Source organism: Hipposideros armiger, unplaced genomic scaffold (genome assembly GCF_001890085.2).
Source record: "Hipposideros armiger isolate ML-2016 unplaced genomic scaffold, ASM189008v1 scaffold_2339, whole genome shotgun sequence".
In the NCBI taxonomy this organism is placed as follows: domain Eukaryota; kingdom Metazoa; phylum Chordata; class Mammalia; order Chiroptera; family Hipposideridae; genus Hipposideros; species Hipposideros armiger.
Genome location: NW_017733677.1, coordinates 1 through 14,000, shown reverse-complemented (window position 1 = coordinate 14,000; position 14,000 = coordinate 1). Strand labels below are relative to the sequence as shown.

The 14,000-nt window shown below is 38.4% G+C and overlaps 1 protein-coding gene across 1 annotated transcript; it reads right to left on the bottom strand.

Annotated features, from left to right (window-relative positions):
* Positions 1-4,590: 4,590 nt before the first annotated feature.
* Positions 4,591-11,102, bottom strand: LOC109378643 (dynein heavy chain 2, axonemal-like; the record flags this gene model as incomplete). Its single annotated transcript, XM_019634951.1, has 2 exons — positions 4,591-5,527; positions 11,041-11,102. Coding segments are annotated over 2 exons (428 nt in total), but the record flags the coding sequence as incomplete, so codon positions are not given.
* Positions 11,103-14,000: the final 2,898 nt, after the last annotated feature.

The following is a 14,000-nucleotide window of genomic DNA, read 5'->3' as shown; positions in this document are numbered from 1 at the left end:
CTCTCTCTCTCTCTCTCTCTCTCTCTCTCTCTCTCTCTCTCTCTCTCTCAGCTTAGCCATTTGAAAGTTAGCAGCAGACATCATAACACTACATCCTTAAATACTTCAGCATACTCATATAGCTCCTAAAAACAAGGATATTCTCCAACATACCCAACACTAGCTATGACATTCAGAAAATTTAACTTCACATAATACTTTATATAATATACAATCCATATTCAATTTTCCCTTATGATCCCAATAATGTCATTCACATCTGGTTTTTCCCCATCCAGGATCCAAACCAGGATCACACATGGTTATGTCACCTTAGTCAACTTTAATTCCTCACAGTTCCCCAGTCTTTTTCTTTCTTCCATGACACTCATATTTCTAATCATCCAGGCCAGTTGTTTTCCAAAATGTCCCTTAATTTGGATTTATCTGATCATTTTCTCATTATTAGATTCAAGTTAAATATTTTTGGCAGGAATACCACATAGGTGATACTTCTAAAGAATTAATTTCCTCGAATTTTAGTAGCTTAACTAAGATGTGTATTGACATTAAACATTGTATAACAAATTTTGTGAAATAAAGTATGTCCTCTCAATTTCCAGATTGAGTTCCTTCTGCAGTTCAGGGAAATTCTTTGTATTTTACCTTTAAATTTATATTCTGTTTCATTAATTGGCTCTATTAGATCACCTGTGTCTGTCTTCCATGTCTATTAACTTCTCTTTAATTGTGCTGTCGTTTTTTTTCTCCTGCATAGACTAATTATCTCAAGCCTCTCTTCTATGTGAATTCAGATTTTCAGAGATAGCAATTCAGTTCCTTACTTTTTCTGACCTAATAGTTTTGTAACATGCTGCAAATTTCCTAAAATCTTCAATCTCCCTCTTGTCTCATTCTCATGTTTTATCACTTCACCTCTCAGCTTTTAAAAAACTACATTCATGCTCTTATTAAGTCAAACTATAACATGATGTTGTTGTGAGGAATGTCCTCCTGTTCAGTTATGTTTTCCTCATTTGCATGCTTTGTTTTGTTTTTGGTCTTTTTTCCCCCCCCTCCCTTAATATGCTTGCAGTTGCCATGCAATTTCTTTTCACTTTCTTCATGCTTGAGCAGCTCTATGTATTCATTCTTTTGCTGTAATGTACTATGGGGTGACTTCTTGATGTCCCAATGTGAGAGCCAGTTTTTATCCCTCTCAAAGTTAAGCTGAAAGATTTGAGTCTTTTATGTTTTATTCACTTTTCTCTAGCCTAAGAGAATTGCATGAGGAAATGGGCAGGTGGTTAAGGCTAATTTAAAACAGCGTAAAATCTTTGTTAAAATACCTGGGTTCTATCTCTCTTCAGATTATGTTAAATGCCCTAAGTTTCACTCCATCTTACTGGGGTCTGCCATTTCTGTCAGGAGGATGGTTTGCTTAACTCAGTGCATAGACCTTTCATTGGCCACCACTTTTAAAGTTGATTAGATTAGATTATGTTTCTTTCCATGTTTGTTTACTCTTAGGTGGTTATTTTCTCATTTTGCTTTTTGCTCATTTTATCAAGTATTCAAGGATAATAATTTTTTAAGGAAGTGTCAATTGACCATCTTAACCCAGAAGAATATAATTAACTCTGATCTATTTAGCAGGCATTTCAGCATGCTAAGTAGTTTTTTTTTCAGCTTTCTTGAGGCATATTTAACAAATAAAAATTGTATATTAAGGTAACTTAATGTTTTAATATGTGTATACATTGTGAAATGATCACCACAATCAAGCTATTAATAATTAGCATATCCATCATCTCACATAGTTACCATTTCTTTCTTTTGTGTGTGTGTGTGTGTGTGTATTGTAAAAACACTTAAGATTTACCCTCTTAGCAAATTTCAAGTATACAATACAATATTATTAACTATAGTTACCATGCTGTATATTAGATCTCCAGAATTTAATTCATCTCACATAACTGAAACTTTGTACCCTTTCTTCCTCAGTTTTATTGAGACATAATTGACCTATAACATTATATTAGTTTCCTTCAAACTAATAATAATAAATAAAAATTTTTAAAAAAACATTACATTAGTTTAAGGTGTACAACATAATGATTTGATATATAAATCTATTGCAAAATGATTACAAGTTTACTTAACATCCATCACCTCACAGTTACAAATTTCCTTATCATGAGAACTTTTAAGATCTACTCACTTAACAACTTTCAAATATATAATACAGTATTGTTAACTACAGTCACCATGCTGTACTTTATATACCCAGAACATATTTATCTTATACCTAGAAGTTTGTACCTTTTCACTGCCTTCACCCATTTCCCTATTCTCCAATCCCCTGACTCTGGTAACTACCAACCTGTTTCAATGAGTTAGGTTTTTTGTTTTTTCCCTAGATTCCACATATAAGTGAGAGGATACAATATTGTCTTTCTCTGTCTGACTTATTTCACTTAGTATAATGCCCTTAAGATCCATCCATGTTGTTGAAAATGGCAGGGATTTTTTTTTTCTCATTGCTGAATAGATTCCAACACACACACACACACACACACATATATATAATTTATATATATATATAATGTGATATAAATATATCACATTTTCTTTTTCTGTTCATCACCCATCAGTGGACACTTAGGCTGTTTCCATGTCTTGGCTACTGTAAATAATGCTACAATGAACATGAGGGTGCACATATCACTTCAAGATAGTGATTTCATTTCCTTTGGATACATAAGTCGGATTGCTGGATCATATGGTAGTTCTATTTTAAATTTTCTGAGGAAACGCCATACTATTTTCCATAGTGGCTGCACCAATTTACATTCCCAAAAACAATGCACAAGGGTTCCCTTTTATTCACATCCTCACCAACACTTGTTATTCTCTTGTCTTTTTTATGATAACCATTCTAACAGATGTGAGGCAAATCTCATTGTGGTTTTGATTTTAATTTCCCTGATGATTAATAATGTTGAGCATCTTTTCACATATGGTCAGACAATTAAATTCATGAACTCGTCCTAGAAAAAGTACTACATACTTCATTGCTGAATATCACTACAGCCACCTTTGAAGTACTCCCCTGGGGAAGCTATGCACCAATGCCGGTGCCTAGTCCACCTTTCAAGTAATTTTGGAACTGTTTTTCTGTAATGGCTATCAGAGCTGTCATCGTATTACCCTTGATGTCCTGATGTCATCAAAATGTCTTCCTTTCAATATTTCCTTTATCTTCAGGTAAAGAAGTAATTGGGAGTCAGATCAGGTGAGTAGGGAGGGTGTTCCAATGCAGTTATTTGTTTACTGGCTAAAAACTCCCTCACAGATAGTGCCGTGTGAGCTGGTGCATTGTTGTAATGCAAGACCCATGAATTGTTGGTGAAAAATTCAGGTCATGTAACTTTTTCACACAGCCTTTTCAACACTTCCAAATAGTAAACTTACTTAACTGTTTGTCCATTTGGTAAAAATTCATGGTGAATAATCCCTCGATATCAAAAAAGATTAGCAACATCTTTGCAACAAGTTCTCGAACTTAATTGTCAGACCAATCTGTTGGCCATTTGTATGTCTTGTTTGGAAAAGTGTCTTTTCAATTCCTTTGCTCATTTTTTAATCAGATTATCTTTTTGCTATGAGTTCTTTATATTTTTTGGATAATAACCTCTTATCGGATTTATGATTTGCAAATATTTTCTCCCATACCTTAGGTTGCTTTTTCATTTTGTTGATGACTTCCTTTGTTGTGCAAGCTTTTCAGTTTGATGTAGTTCCACTTGTTTATTTTTGCTTTTATTGCCTTTGCTGTTGGTATCAGAAATGTTGTACTCTTTGACCAACATCTCCCAATTTCCCCTCCCTCTAGCTAAATAGATTTTTTTAAATGAAAAACCATTGTTTTCCATGTTTCCCAATTCTATTCATTGAATAATTAATCCTTCTCCTCAGATTTTAAGTGCCATTTTTATAGAAAATGCTTACATTACGGTTCTGTATTTTGTTTCTTTATTGTTGCTTATATAATGTATATTCCTGCCCCAGTACAACTGTTTTTAATTACTGTAATTTAATAAAAGACTGTCATATTCACAAGTCTCCTCCATTACTTTCTTTCTTCATCATTTTCTTTGCTATTTTCATGCATTTTCCTGGATATATTTTAAAATCCTTTATACAAGTTATCTGGGGACTATGGCATTTTTATTGGAGTTACATTAAAATGGTACTTTTTTTAGATGGGATGAGCCATACAATATTAAGATTCCCACCCAGAAACAGGGTATGGCTCACCATTTATGCAAATCTTTTGTGGCCTGCAACAAAGTTATTTTCTTTCATATAAATTCTACATATTTTTTGCAAATTTTTATTCCTTTTGTGAATGAAATCTTTTTTTCATGATGTTTTGTAGATGATTATTGCCAATATACAGGGAAAAGCCATAGCCTATTTTTGCCTTTGTTTCATATGGGACATTTCACAAATTGCCATTGCATAGGACCATGCTCATCTTCATTATCATTGAGATTTTTGTATGTGCTGCCAATAAAAGCAAAGCAATAGCCTTTTTTCTTTTCCAACATTTTATTTCCAAAATTTTCAAACATACAACACACGTAAAAGAATTTTACAATAATTACCTGTACACCCACCATCCAGATTCTACCACTAACATTTTACTATATGAAAGGCCAGACAATTAAGTTCACGAACTTTCCACCATGCACTTACATGTACATCTGTCTTTTAACCAGCTCCCTACCTACGGTTTACCCCTCACTAATGTATCCTCCACATTGTTGAAATAGTTATTTATCTAACCATGAAAGCCTCCAATATTTCCCTTTGGGATAGAGGACAAATTCTTTTAATAACATACAAGGCCCCTCACAAGCTGACCCAAAACCATCTTTTCAATATCACTTCCTACAACTCCTCTTTTCTTTGTTCATAAAGTGTTCTTTACCTGACAGCTCTTACGCAGACTAGATGAAATCCTACTTACCCTTCATACTCAACTCAAATATCACCTTCATTGTCAAACCTTGCCAGCACCCCACTGGCTACATTACTTGCTCCCATAAAGCTCCCATAAAGCTTTGCCCATGCATCATAATATATTGTAAATATTTTTATATGTCTGTCTTCCCCACTAGACCATGAGATCATCAAAGGCAAAACCCTGCCTCATTCCTGTCTGTATCCTGCTGCCAAGCAGGGTGTCTGACACACTGTGAGGCTCAACAGACCTTGGGCACAGGAGATAAGAATCAAAGATGATGGAGATATGCAGAACCCTCAGCTCCCTGGAGGGCCACCTTGGAGTCTGGGAAAGTGGAGTACCCACCTGTACAGGCATGCCCAGATCTAGCTTCAGTCCCAAACAGGGGTCGATGAAGATGGTGAGGATGGGCTCTGAAGGGTCCTGGGCAAAGTGTTCCAGAATGGCATCATGCTCCCCTGTCCACTTGGCATCTGCCAGTCCTGTCAGCACAGCTCGGGACAGGAAAAAGGGCTTCTACAGAAGGAGAACAGAGAGCCAAGAAAAGATACAGCTGTTAGGGTGAGTCATTTCTCCCATCCATAATCACATGTGAGGACATGGGAGATGAGAGAAGTCAGACAGGTCCAGAATGGTGAAGAGAAAGCTGAGGATGAATTACTTTTGAAGAAACAAGGTAGTAAGATTCTCTTGTCTCTATGAGTAAAAATAGAATCGATCATGGGGAAAACTAAATGTTTTCCTTAGTTTCCTTTCAAGGAAGATTATCCTTCCTTGGGATGTTATCTTCCCAAGATATTTCATTTATGCCTGTGGTTATAAAAATGCATTATCAAGCAACCCTCAACCTCAAAGTCAAATTAAATTAAGGGAACACATTAACCTAAATCAAGCAATTAGGAACAAGGAGATGACAAGCTGGAAAAGGGATAGGGTACAACAGCAATTTCTTCACGATGCAGCCTCCTCAGGATGCTGTAATAAGTATGAGATATTAGTTAAAAGTCAATTGGCATAACAGTGAGGAAGAAGTGAGGGAAAAAGAAAAGACTGGAAAACACCAAAGAACAACTCAATTAAATGGAAAATAAATTGTAACTGATGGCTAGAAAAAAAAATTACTCTGTAGAACTCTACTAAACAAATAAAGAAACTTGAAGATATAAAGATATAGCTCAGTGAAACTGAACCATCATATCCTTCTCCCAGTACTCCTGGAAGATGAGAAGGAATCTATTTTATTTAAAGTTTCCAAGTCAAGAAAACTTAGTGATCTAAATCTTTTCTGTACAAAAACATAGGTTTTTTTGTACCAATGAGAAAAACGCTAAGACCCCAATAAATAAATGTAAAAAAGGACATAAACAGACATGTCATGTCATAAAAAAGAGAAAGTGAAAATATGAAAAAAATGAAATACAAATAAAAATAGTAAAAATGTATCATTTATTGCCTAATATTTTTTTAAATCCTTGCTAAATTGATAACACCCAGGCCTAGAAAGGATTTGTTGCTAGTGTAAGAGGAAAAAATACAATTTATTTGGAAAACAGCTTGGCATTATGTATTAAAAGCATTAGAAATGTTTTTTACTCTTTGATTCAGTAATTCCATGTACAGAAATCTATGTTAAGGAAATACTAAGTGTTTCAAAATGTGGTAGTTTTACTTATAATATTCATCACAGTATTATTATGAGAACAAAAAAACAGAAATGGCAAAATGTCCAAGAGTCATGGTACATACATCTAATCAAGCACTATATGGCCATTAAAAATGTTGCTTCCAAAAAGTATATAATAACATGAAGAATAATAAAAATTTTTTGTGGGGCCGGCCAAGTGGCATGATGGTTAAGAACTGGCTTGGGCCAGAGGGCCCCGGTTCGGATCCCACATATGAGGGTCAGTGACACTGCCCTCCACAGCTAAGATGCTGAACAACAGCTTAACCTGGAGCTGGGCTGCAGTGAGTCGCCGGCTACGGCATAGGCTGCAGCCCCTGCTGCAGTGGGTTGCCATGGGCTACCGTATGTAGCCAGCAGCCAGCAGCCGCAGTGAGCAGCCGTCCAGAAGCCGGCGACTGATCTGCCTCGCCCGGGAAGAGCGCAATGACGGTGCCAACTTGGGCCTGTGAAGCAACGTCCTCCGCAACTAGACTGAAGAACAAAAGGACAGCAACTTGTCTGTTCCCCTTCCCTCAATTCCCCAATAAATAAATAAATAAATAAATAAATATAGAGAGCAGGCAGGAAAAACTGACTCATACTTTTTTAATATCAAGAGGAAAAATGATAGAAGGCAAGGGATAAACCCCACTGAGGTATAATAAGAGACTGTTACAAAACAAGGTCAAAGATCTGTACCATGCCCTCAACACTCTCTTCTATGATACATGCACTGTCCTACTTACCCCATGCCACCTACATTTCCTTTTGTTCCTCTACATTTCCCACATCTACTCTAGGAATTTCCAACTCTAAGTTTGAGCAGGTTTGGCCAACTGCTCTATAGCAGAAAACTGTATCTGGATTAGAAGGCAAATTCTATACCCTTTTCCACTCATTCAATAAACACATACCAAGTACCTACTCCGTGCCAGGCAATGAGAGTACTCGGGATTAATCTCCCATGTACCTCACCCGCTCCGCTGTTGGTGGGGAACTAGAACAGAGTCTTGAGGCTCCAGGCACTTAAGCCTTTCTGCTCACCTGTCAGGCATGCCAAGAACCTATGCAGATGAGAAGCAAAATGATTTCGAATGCTCTCAGGCCAGGTTGTGTTTGTAAAGATCTGAGGGGCAAAGACACCACTGAGGAGGCGAAGCAGGGCTGGGATGTAGGAACCCCTCACTGTCCCAAACTGCACAATTGCCTCAAAGTTCTCTGGAGTGATGGGAACTGGTGCTTGGCGAATGAAGTAGACAATCTGGTTCTGGGTCTGCATAAAAGAAAGACATTAGATCAGAGTACAGTCGCCAGGCCCAGCCATGATACCCAAAGGAAACTGAGGCTCCAATCATGAAAGCCTGACTGAGATATTTGTCACATTCCCTTATCGTATCCTGATCCTTCTCCAAATGTCAGTGTCATGAGATGCTCCCTATTCTTTTCAGGGACAGAATAGAGTCCATAGCCAGAGATGTAAGGAGGAAATGCAGAGAGCATGCCTTGCGAGTAGAGACTGTGTGTTATGTCCAATTTGGCTCCAGAACCAAGCACAGTCACTAGGATATATTAGATGCTCAATAAATGTTGGGTGGATGGATGGATGGATGGATGGGATGAAAGCACTTTCAGCTATAGGAAAAGCAGAAAGGAGAAGGACTGGAAGAAAGAAATAATTTTGAGGGTTTTCCATTTCGATTGCATATACTTTTCTGTCAATGTTTCATTTATGCTTCAATTTTGTTTATGGTGAGTTTTAGTTGTTGTTTACATTCCAAAATGTATAACTTTCACGCAGTTAAAACTTTTTAAAGTTTCTGACTTCTACAGGCTTAGAAAGGTCATTCCCACCCTAAGATCAGATTCACCTAGTTTGTTTTTTTTCTTAGTGCTTTTGTAAATACTCTTTATAATTTATTTCATTTTTAAAACTGAAAATAAAGCACAAATAAGAAATTAATAATCATTCGTCTTCCCATTACCCAGAATTAAATGTTGGCATCTTTTTTTAAAAGCTTAACAACTATTGGGCCGGCCGAGTGGTGCGTTGGTTAAGAGCTGGCTTGGGACGCCAGCTCTGAGCAGCAGGGCCCCAGTTCAGATCCCACATGGGGACCAGTGACACTGCTCTCTATAACTAAGATGGTGAACAACAGCTCGACCTGGAGCTGGGCTGCTGTGAGTCGCCGGCAACGGCGTAGGCTGCAGTGAGGCTGCAATGGGCTGCCATAAGCTACCGTGTGTGGCTGGCAGCCGGTGTGAGCTGCCAAGAGCCGCCAGTGAGCAGCCGTCCAGAGGCCGGCGACTGATCTGCCTCACCCGGGAAGAGCGCAATGATAATACCAACATGGGCCAGTGAAGCAATGTCCTCCACAACCAGACTGAAGAAAAAAGGACAGCAACTTGTCTGTTCCCCTCCCCCTAGTCCCCAATAAAATCTTCAAAAAAAAAAAAGCTTAACAACTATCATTTTTGTCAAAAAGATATATATTAATTATAAATAACCAAAACAGTGCAGAAAAGTACAAAGATAAAGTTAAAATGTCATATAAAATTCCATCATCCAGACAATGCCATTAACATTAGAGAAAAAAATTACTCCAAACATCTTTTTATAGATATATACATACAGAAAAATAAAATAGTTATTTGAAAATAGGATCATGTGATTTTTAATTAAAAGTATTAAATTTCATTTTACTTGGATTTAACAGAAAAGACATTGATATGAATACAATAAAGGGATTGATAAGCTTCAAATAAATGTTTCTTTACCTGTAAGAGAGATTTCTTCCCAAAAGACCCCTTTCTAAAGTTATAAGAGAGATTATGAAAAATATTAAGAGGTTAGTTTTCTCACTACCTTTCAATTTTAATTTCTATTGACACTACTTTGACAGGTAAAAACACTGGCACCCTCATATTCCCTCTCATTTTCTTACTGCTTCCCAATTTTTGTTACAGTACTATTTTCACATTGTCCAAATTGATAATATTTACATTCTATAGCATAATAAGCATAATTCCCACAGTTATTTAGTTTAGATCTTTATGTAAATGAATTGAATGTTCATAAATTCTCTATTCCTGAGTTTTTTATTTGGTTCATTTCTTAATGGGCTGGACTTTTGTTGATGATGTTATTTTTGTTTTTATTAAGTAGGGTTCTTTCAAGATTGAAAATGACTGCTTATCTGTTGCCTTTATACTTAACTATCTAGGCCAGGAATAATACCTTTGGGTCACACTATCTTTCCTGGAGAACTCTGTAAGTGTGGGCTTCTGGGTGTTCGGAGAAGTCTGAGACCAGCCTGATGTTTTCCCATGGTAGACAATTAGGTTTTTTGACTAGAGGCTTAAATAATATTTACCTAAGTTTTTATTTTTAAAAAAAATTCCAACCCATAAAAAAGGTGCAAGAAAAGTACAATGAACAACATACCTTCATCTAGATTCGCTAATTGTTAATATTTTTCCATATTTGTACTTGATTGGGCCCGCTCCACCCCTCCTNAACAAAAGGACAGCAACTTGTCTGTTCCCCTTCCCCCAATTCCCCAGCACTGTTCCCATCCCCCCAATTCCCCAATAAAAATCTTTAAAAAAAAAATTTTGTTTTGTGAAAAGTCTTACTAAAAATTTATATGTGGTACAGTTAGGTTTATTTTTTAAAAACTCACAAAACACAGAAAGAAAAGACACATACCAAAGTATTAACATTGAATGTGTTTAGACAGTAATGCTATGACTTTTAGTTTCCTTTTCTTTGTTTTACTTTTCTGTCCCTTCCAATGTTTTCTTTAATGAGTAGTTATTACTTTTCTCTCCCTTTTTAAAAAATTTCAACGTCACCACTCTGTTCTTCTAACCCATGTAACTATGAGCATGGCTAGGCTCTGATACAACTTGGAAATAAAGATGTAGGGATCATTTAGTGCTAAATTCTACAAGTGCTGAAGTGGCTTCTGTAAATTCTTCAGCCAAAGGAGAGAACTAAAAGAAAGAAAGAATGTGAATGTCTTAGAAATTAGTATCCAATTAACACAATATCTGCCAGCTTGTTCAGCTTGTTCAGATATTTGCCATATGACTGATAAAGCTTGTCGAAGTTTTACCTGAGGTGAGATGAAGAAGGGACAACTAAGACACCAGGTCCTCAGTTAAAACCCTCTTCTTCTGGAGGTGTGTTGGTCATAGATAACTTGGCCTTTTACTCAGTGAACTGGATTTGTGGTGAGGAGGCTACCAGTAGAGTAAGTAGAAGGAGTGATATATTGAAGAGAATTCCTTGTACACCATTCTGTAACTAATCCTTTGATTCAGCAGCTGAGAAATATTTGTCCCAAGGAAAATCCAAACTTACCACATCCACCTCAGGCTCCTGTAATTCTTCTTTCTGTACTTCAGTTTTCTCCAATGCTGGCTCTAAGAAGAATAAAATTTTTGAAATAAAGGCATTCCTTAAAAAGTTAAACATAGGGCCGGCCGAGTGGCACGCTGGTTAGGAGTTGGCTTGGGATGCCAGCTCTGACCAGCAGGGCCTGGGTTCGGATCCCACATGAGAGCCAGTGATGCTGCGCCCTCTATAGCTAAGATGGTGAACAACAGCTCGACCTGGAGCTGGGCTGCTGTGAGTCGCCGGCGGCGATGGCGCAGGCTGCAGTGGGACCGCAGTGGGCTGCCGTGAGCTATCATGAGCGCTGGCAGCGGGCGTGACCTTTCATGAGCTGCTGTGAGCTTCCGTGAGCGGCCGTCCAATGGCCAGCGAGCAACTGCCTCACCCCGGAAGAGCACAATGATAACACCAACATGGGCCAATAAATCGACATCCTCCACAACCAGACTGAAGAACAAAAGGACAGCAACTTGTCTGCTCCCCTCCCCCAATTCCCTAATAAAATCTTTTTTAAAAATTAAAAAAAAAAAAAAGTTAAACATAGAGTCACTACATGACCCAGCAATTCCACTTCTAGGTATGTAACCAAAAGAATTGGAAACAGGGACTCGAACAGACATTTATGTGCCAATGTTCCACAGCAGCATTATTCACAAAAGCCAAAAGGTGGAAACAAGCTACATGCCCATCAACAGATGAATGGATAAACTAATTGCAGTGGAATATTATTCAGCCATGAAAAGGAATGAAGATCTGCTACACCATGAATGAACCTTAAAAACACTACACTAAGTGAAAGAAGCCAGTCACAAAAGACCATATATTGTATGATTCCATTTATAATGAAATATCCGGAATAGGCAAATCCAGAAAGACAGAAAGTTATTAGTGGTTAACACGATCTGGGGGGGGAAGGGGGATGGGGAGTGGCTGGTAAAAGTCTAGGCTCAGATGCAACTTAGAATTAAAGATACAGGAGTCACCTACTGCGAATTTCTCAAAGTGCTTAAAGTGACTTATCGGGGGTGGGATGAAAATGTTTTAGTGGTGATGGCTGAACAGCTTTGTGAATATACCAAAAATCACTGAATTGTATACTTTAAAAGTGTGAATTTTATATTAAGCAAATTAATTTTCTTTGAAAAACCTGACTGGTGCTGGGTGAAGCAATGGAGGTAGCAGGGGGAGGCAGAGGAATGAGCAGTCAATACGAAGGTTATTCTAGGCCTTCAGCTTCTGGCCTTCCATTCTTCCCCCAATCTTCTTCCCACATGGAGAGGTTGGGGCCCATAGAAATTGGTCTCTCTCCAAACAATCAGGCTGCGGGGTATTCATTTCTGTCACACCCATTTTGGAACCCCCTTAAAACCCAGTAGAGTGTTTCTCTCCTGATCTCCCCTGACCCAGGTGCCTCCTGATCTGTTGCTCACATGGGAGACTAGGGTAAAATTGGTAGGTTTCCCATCACCCGTGGGCTGAAAGGAAGAAGGAACAATGAGATGGAATCAAAAGATATTAGGGAACAGGACATTCCGACTTCCAGAAAGAAAAAAGTAAGAGGCGAGTGAGGCATAGAGGCCATGGAAGGAAATCATGAAAAAGACAGAGTAGATGATTCCAGGAGTTTTGTGGTGAGTAAGACAGGTAGTCAAGAAACCTAACGCCCTTTGAGAAAACTAAGGGCATTCACGATTTCAGACAAGAACTAGGCTGGGGGAGGAAGACTGAGACAATCTCAGGAGTAAACTGGTTTTGTCTTCTATAATACAATTTATATAAAGTCTAATTCATGCAATACAATACTAGTATATGATGTTCATGGATACACACAGTAGAAAAAAAAAAAACAAGCTTGAGAGTAATAAACACCAGCTCGGGATAGAAGTGACCTGTAGAAAAGAAGAGGAGGGCTTTTGTGGCCAGGACAGGGGCAAACAGGAATTTCTTTGTTGCTATTGCAATTTATTCATACATTGGGTGATGAGTTCATAGATGTTCATTATATCATTTTCCATACTTTTTCTGATTTGTCTGAAAAATGGGTCTACAATCCCTTATCCAAAACTCTTGAGGTCAAGTATATTTCAAATTTTAGACTTGTAATATAGTATGGTATGTAATACCCACCACCCCCCAGCAGTCTCTGGAACAGTACTCCACAATCAAACATTTTTTTTCTTTTAAGATTTTATTGGGGAATTGGGGAAGAGGAACATTGTGGGGGAACAGCCAAGTTGTTGTCCTTCAATCTTAGTTGTGGAGGGCACAGCTAGCGCTCAGCTCCAAGTCCAGTCGCCATCCGGCCGCCCGCTGGTAGCTTGTACTCACTCAGCTCAAGGTGCTGTGTTCAATCTTAGTTGCAGGTGGGCATAGCCCACCATCCCATGTGGGAGTTGAACCAGCAACCTTGTTGCTAAGAGTGCACACTCTAACCACTGAACCATCCGGCTGCCCGTCGGCAGCTCAGCGAAGCTCAGCTCAAGGTGCCCTGTTCAATCTTAGTTGTGGATGGGCGTAGCCAACCACCCCATATGAGAGTCTAACCGGCAACCTTGTTGTTAGGAGCACATGCTTTCATCAGCTGAGCCATCTTGCCACCTGTTGGCAGCTCAGTGGCAGCTCAGCTTGGGCGCAGCTCACTGGCCCATGTGGGAATCAAACTGGCAACCCTGTTGCTCAGAGCTTGCGCTCTTAACCAACTAAGCCACTCGGCCGGCCCCCCACAATCAAACTTTTAATATTAGTAGTATCTCTGCAGTAAAACATGAAAATTTTACACTAAGTAGCTTAAATAGACTATAAACACCTTCATGTCACTTTAAGTTATGTTTTACCACCAAATAAGTTTGGATGCCAAACTTTGGAGAAAAAAAAAAACTTTTAGGGGCCGGCCGAGTGGCACGATGGTTAAGAACTGGCTTGGGATG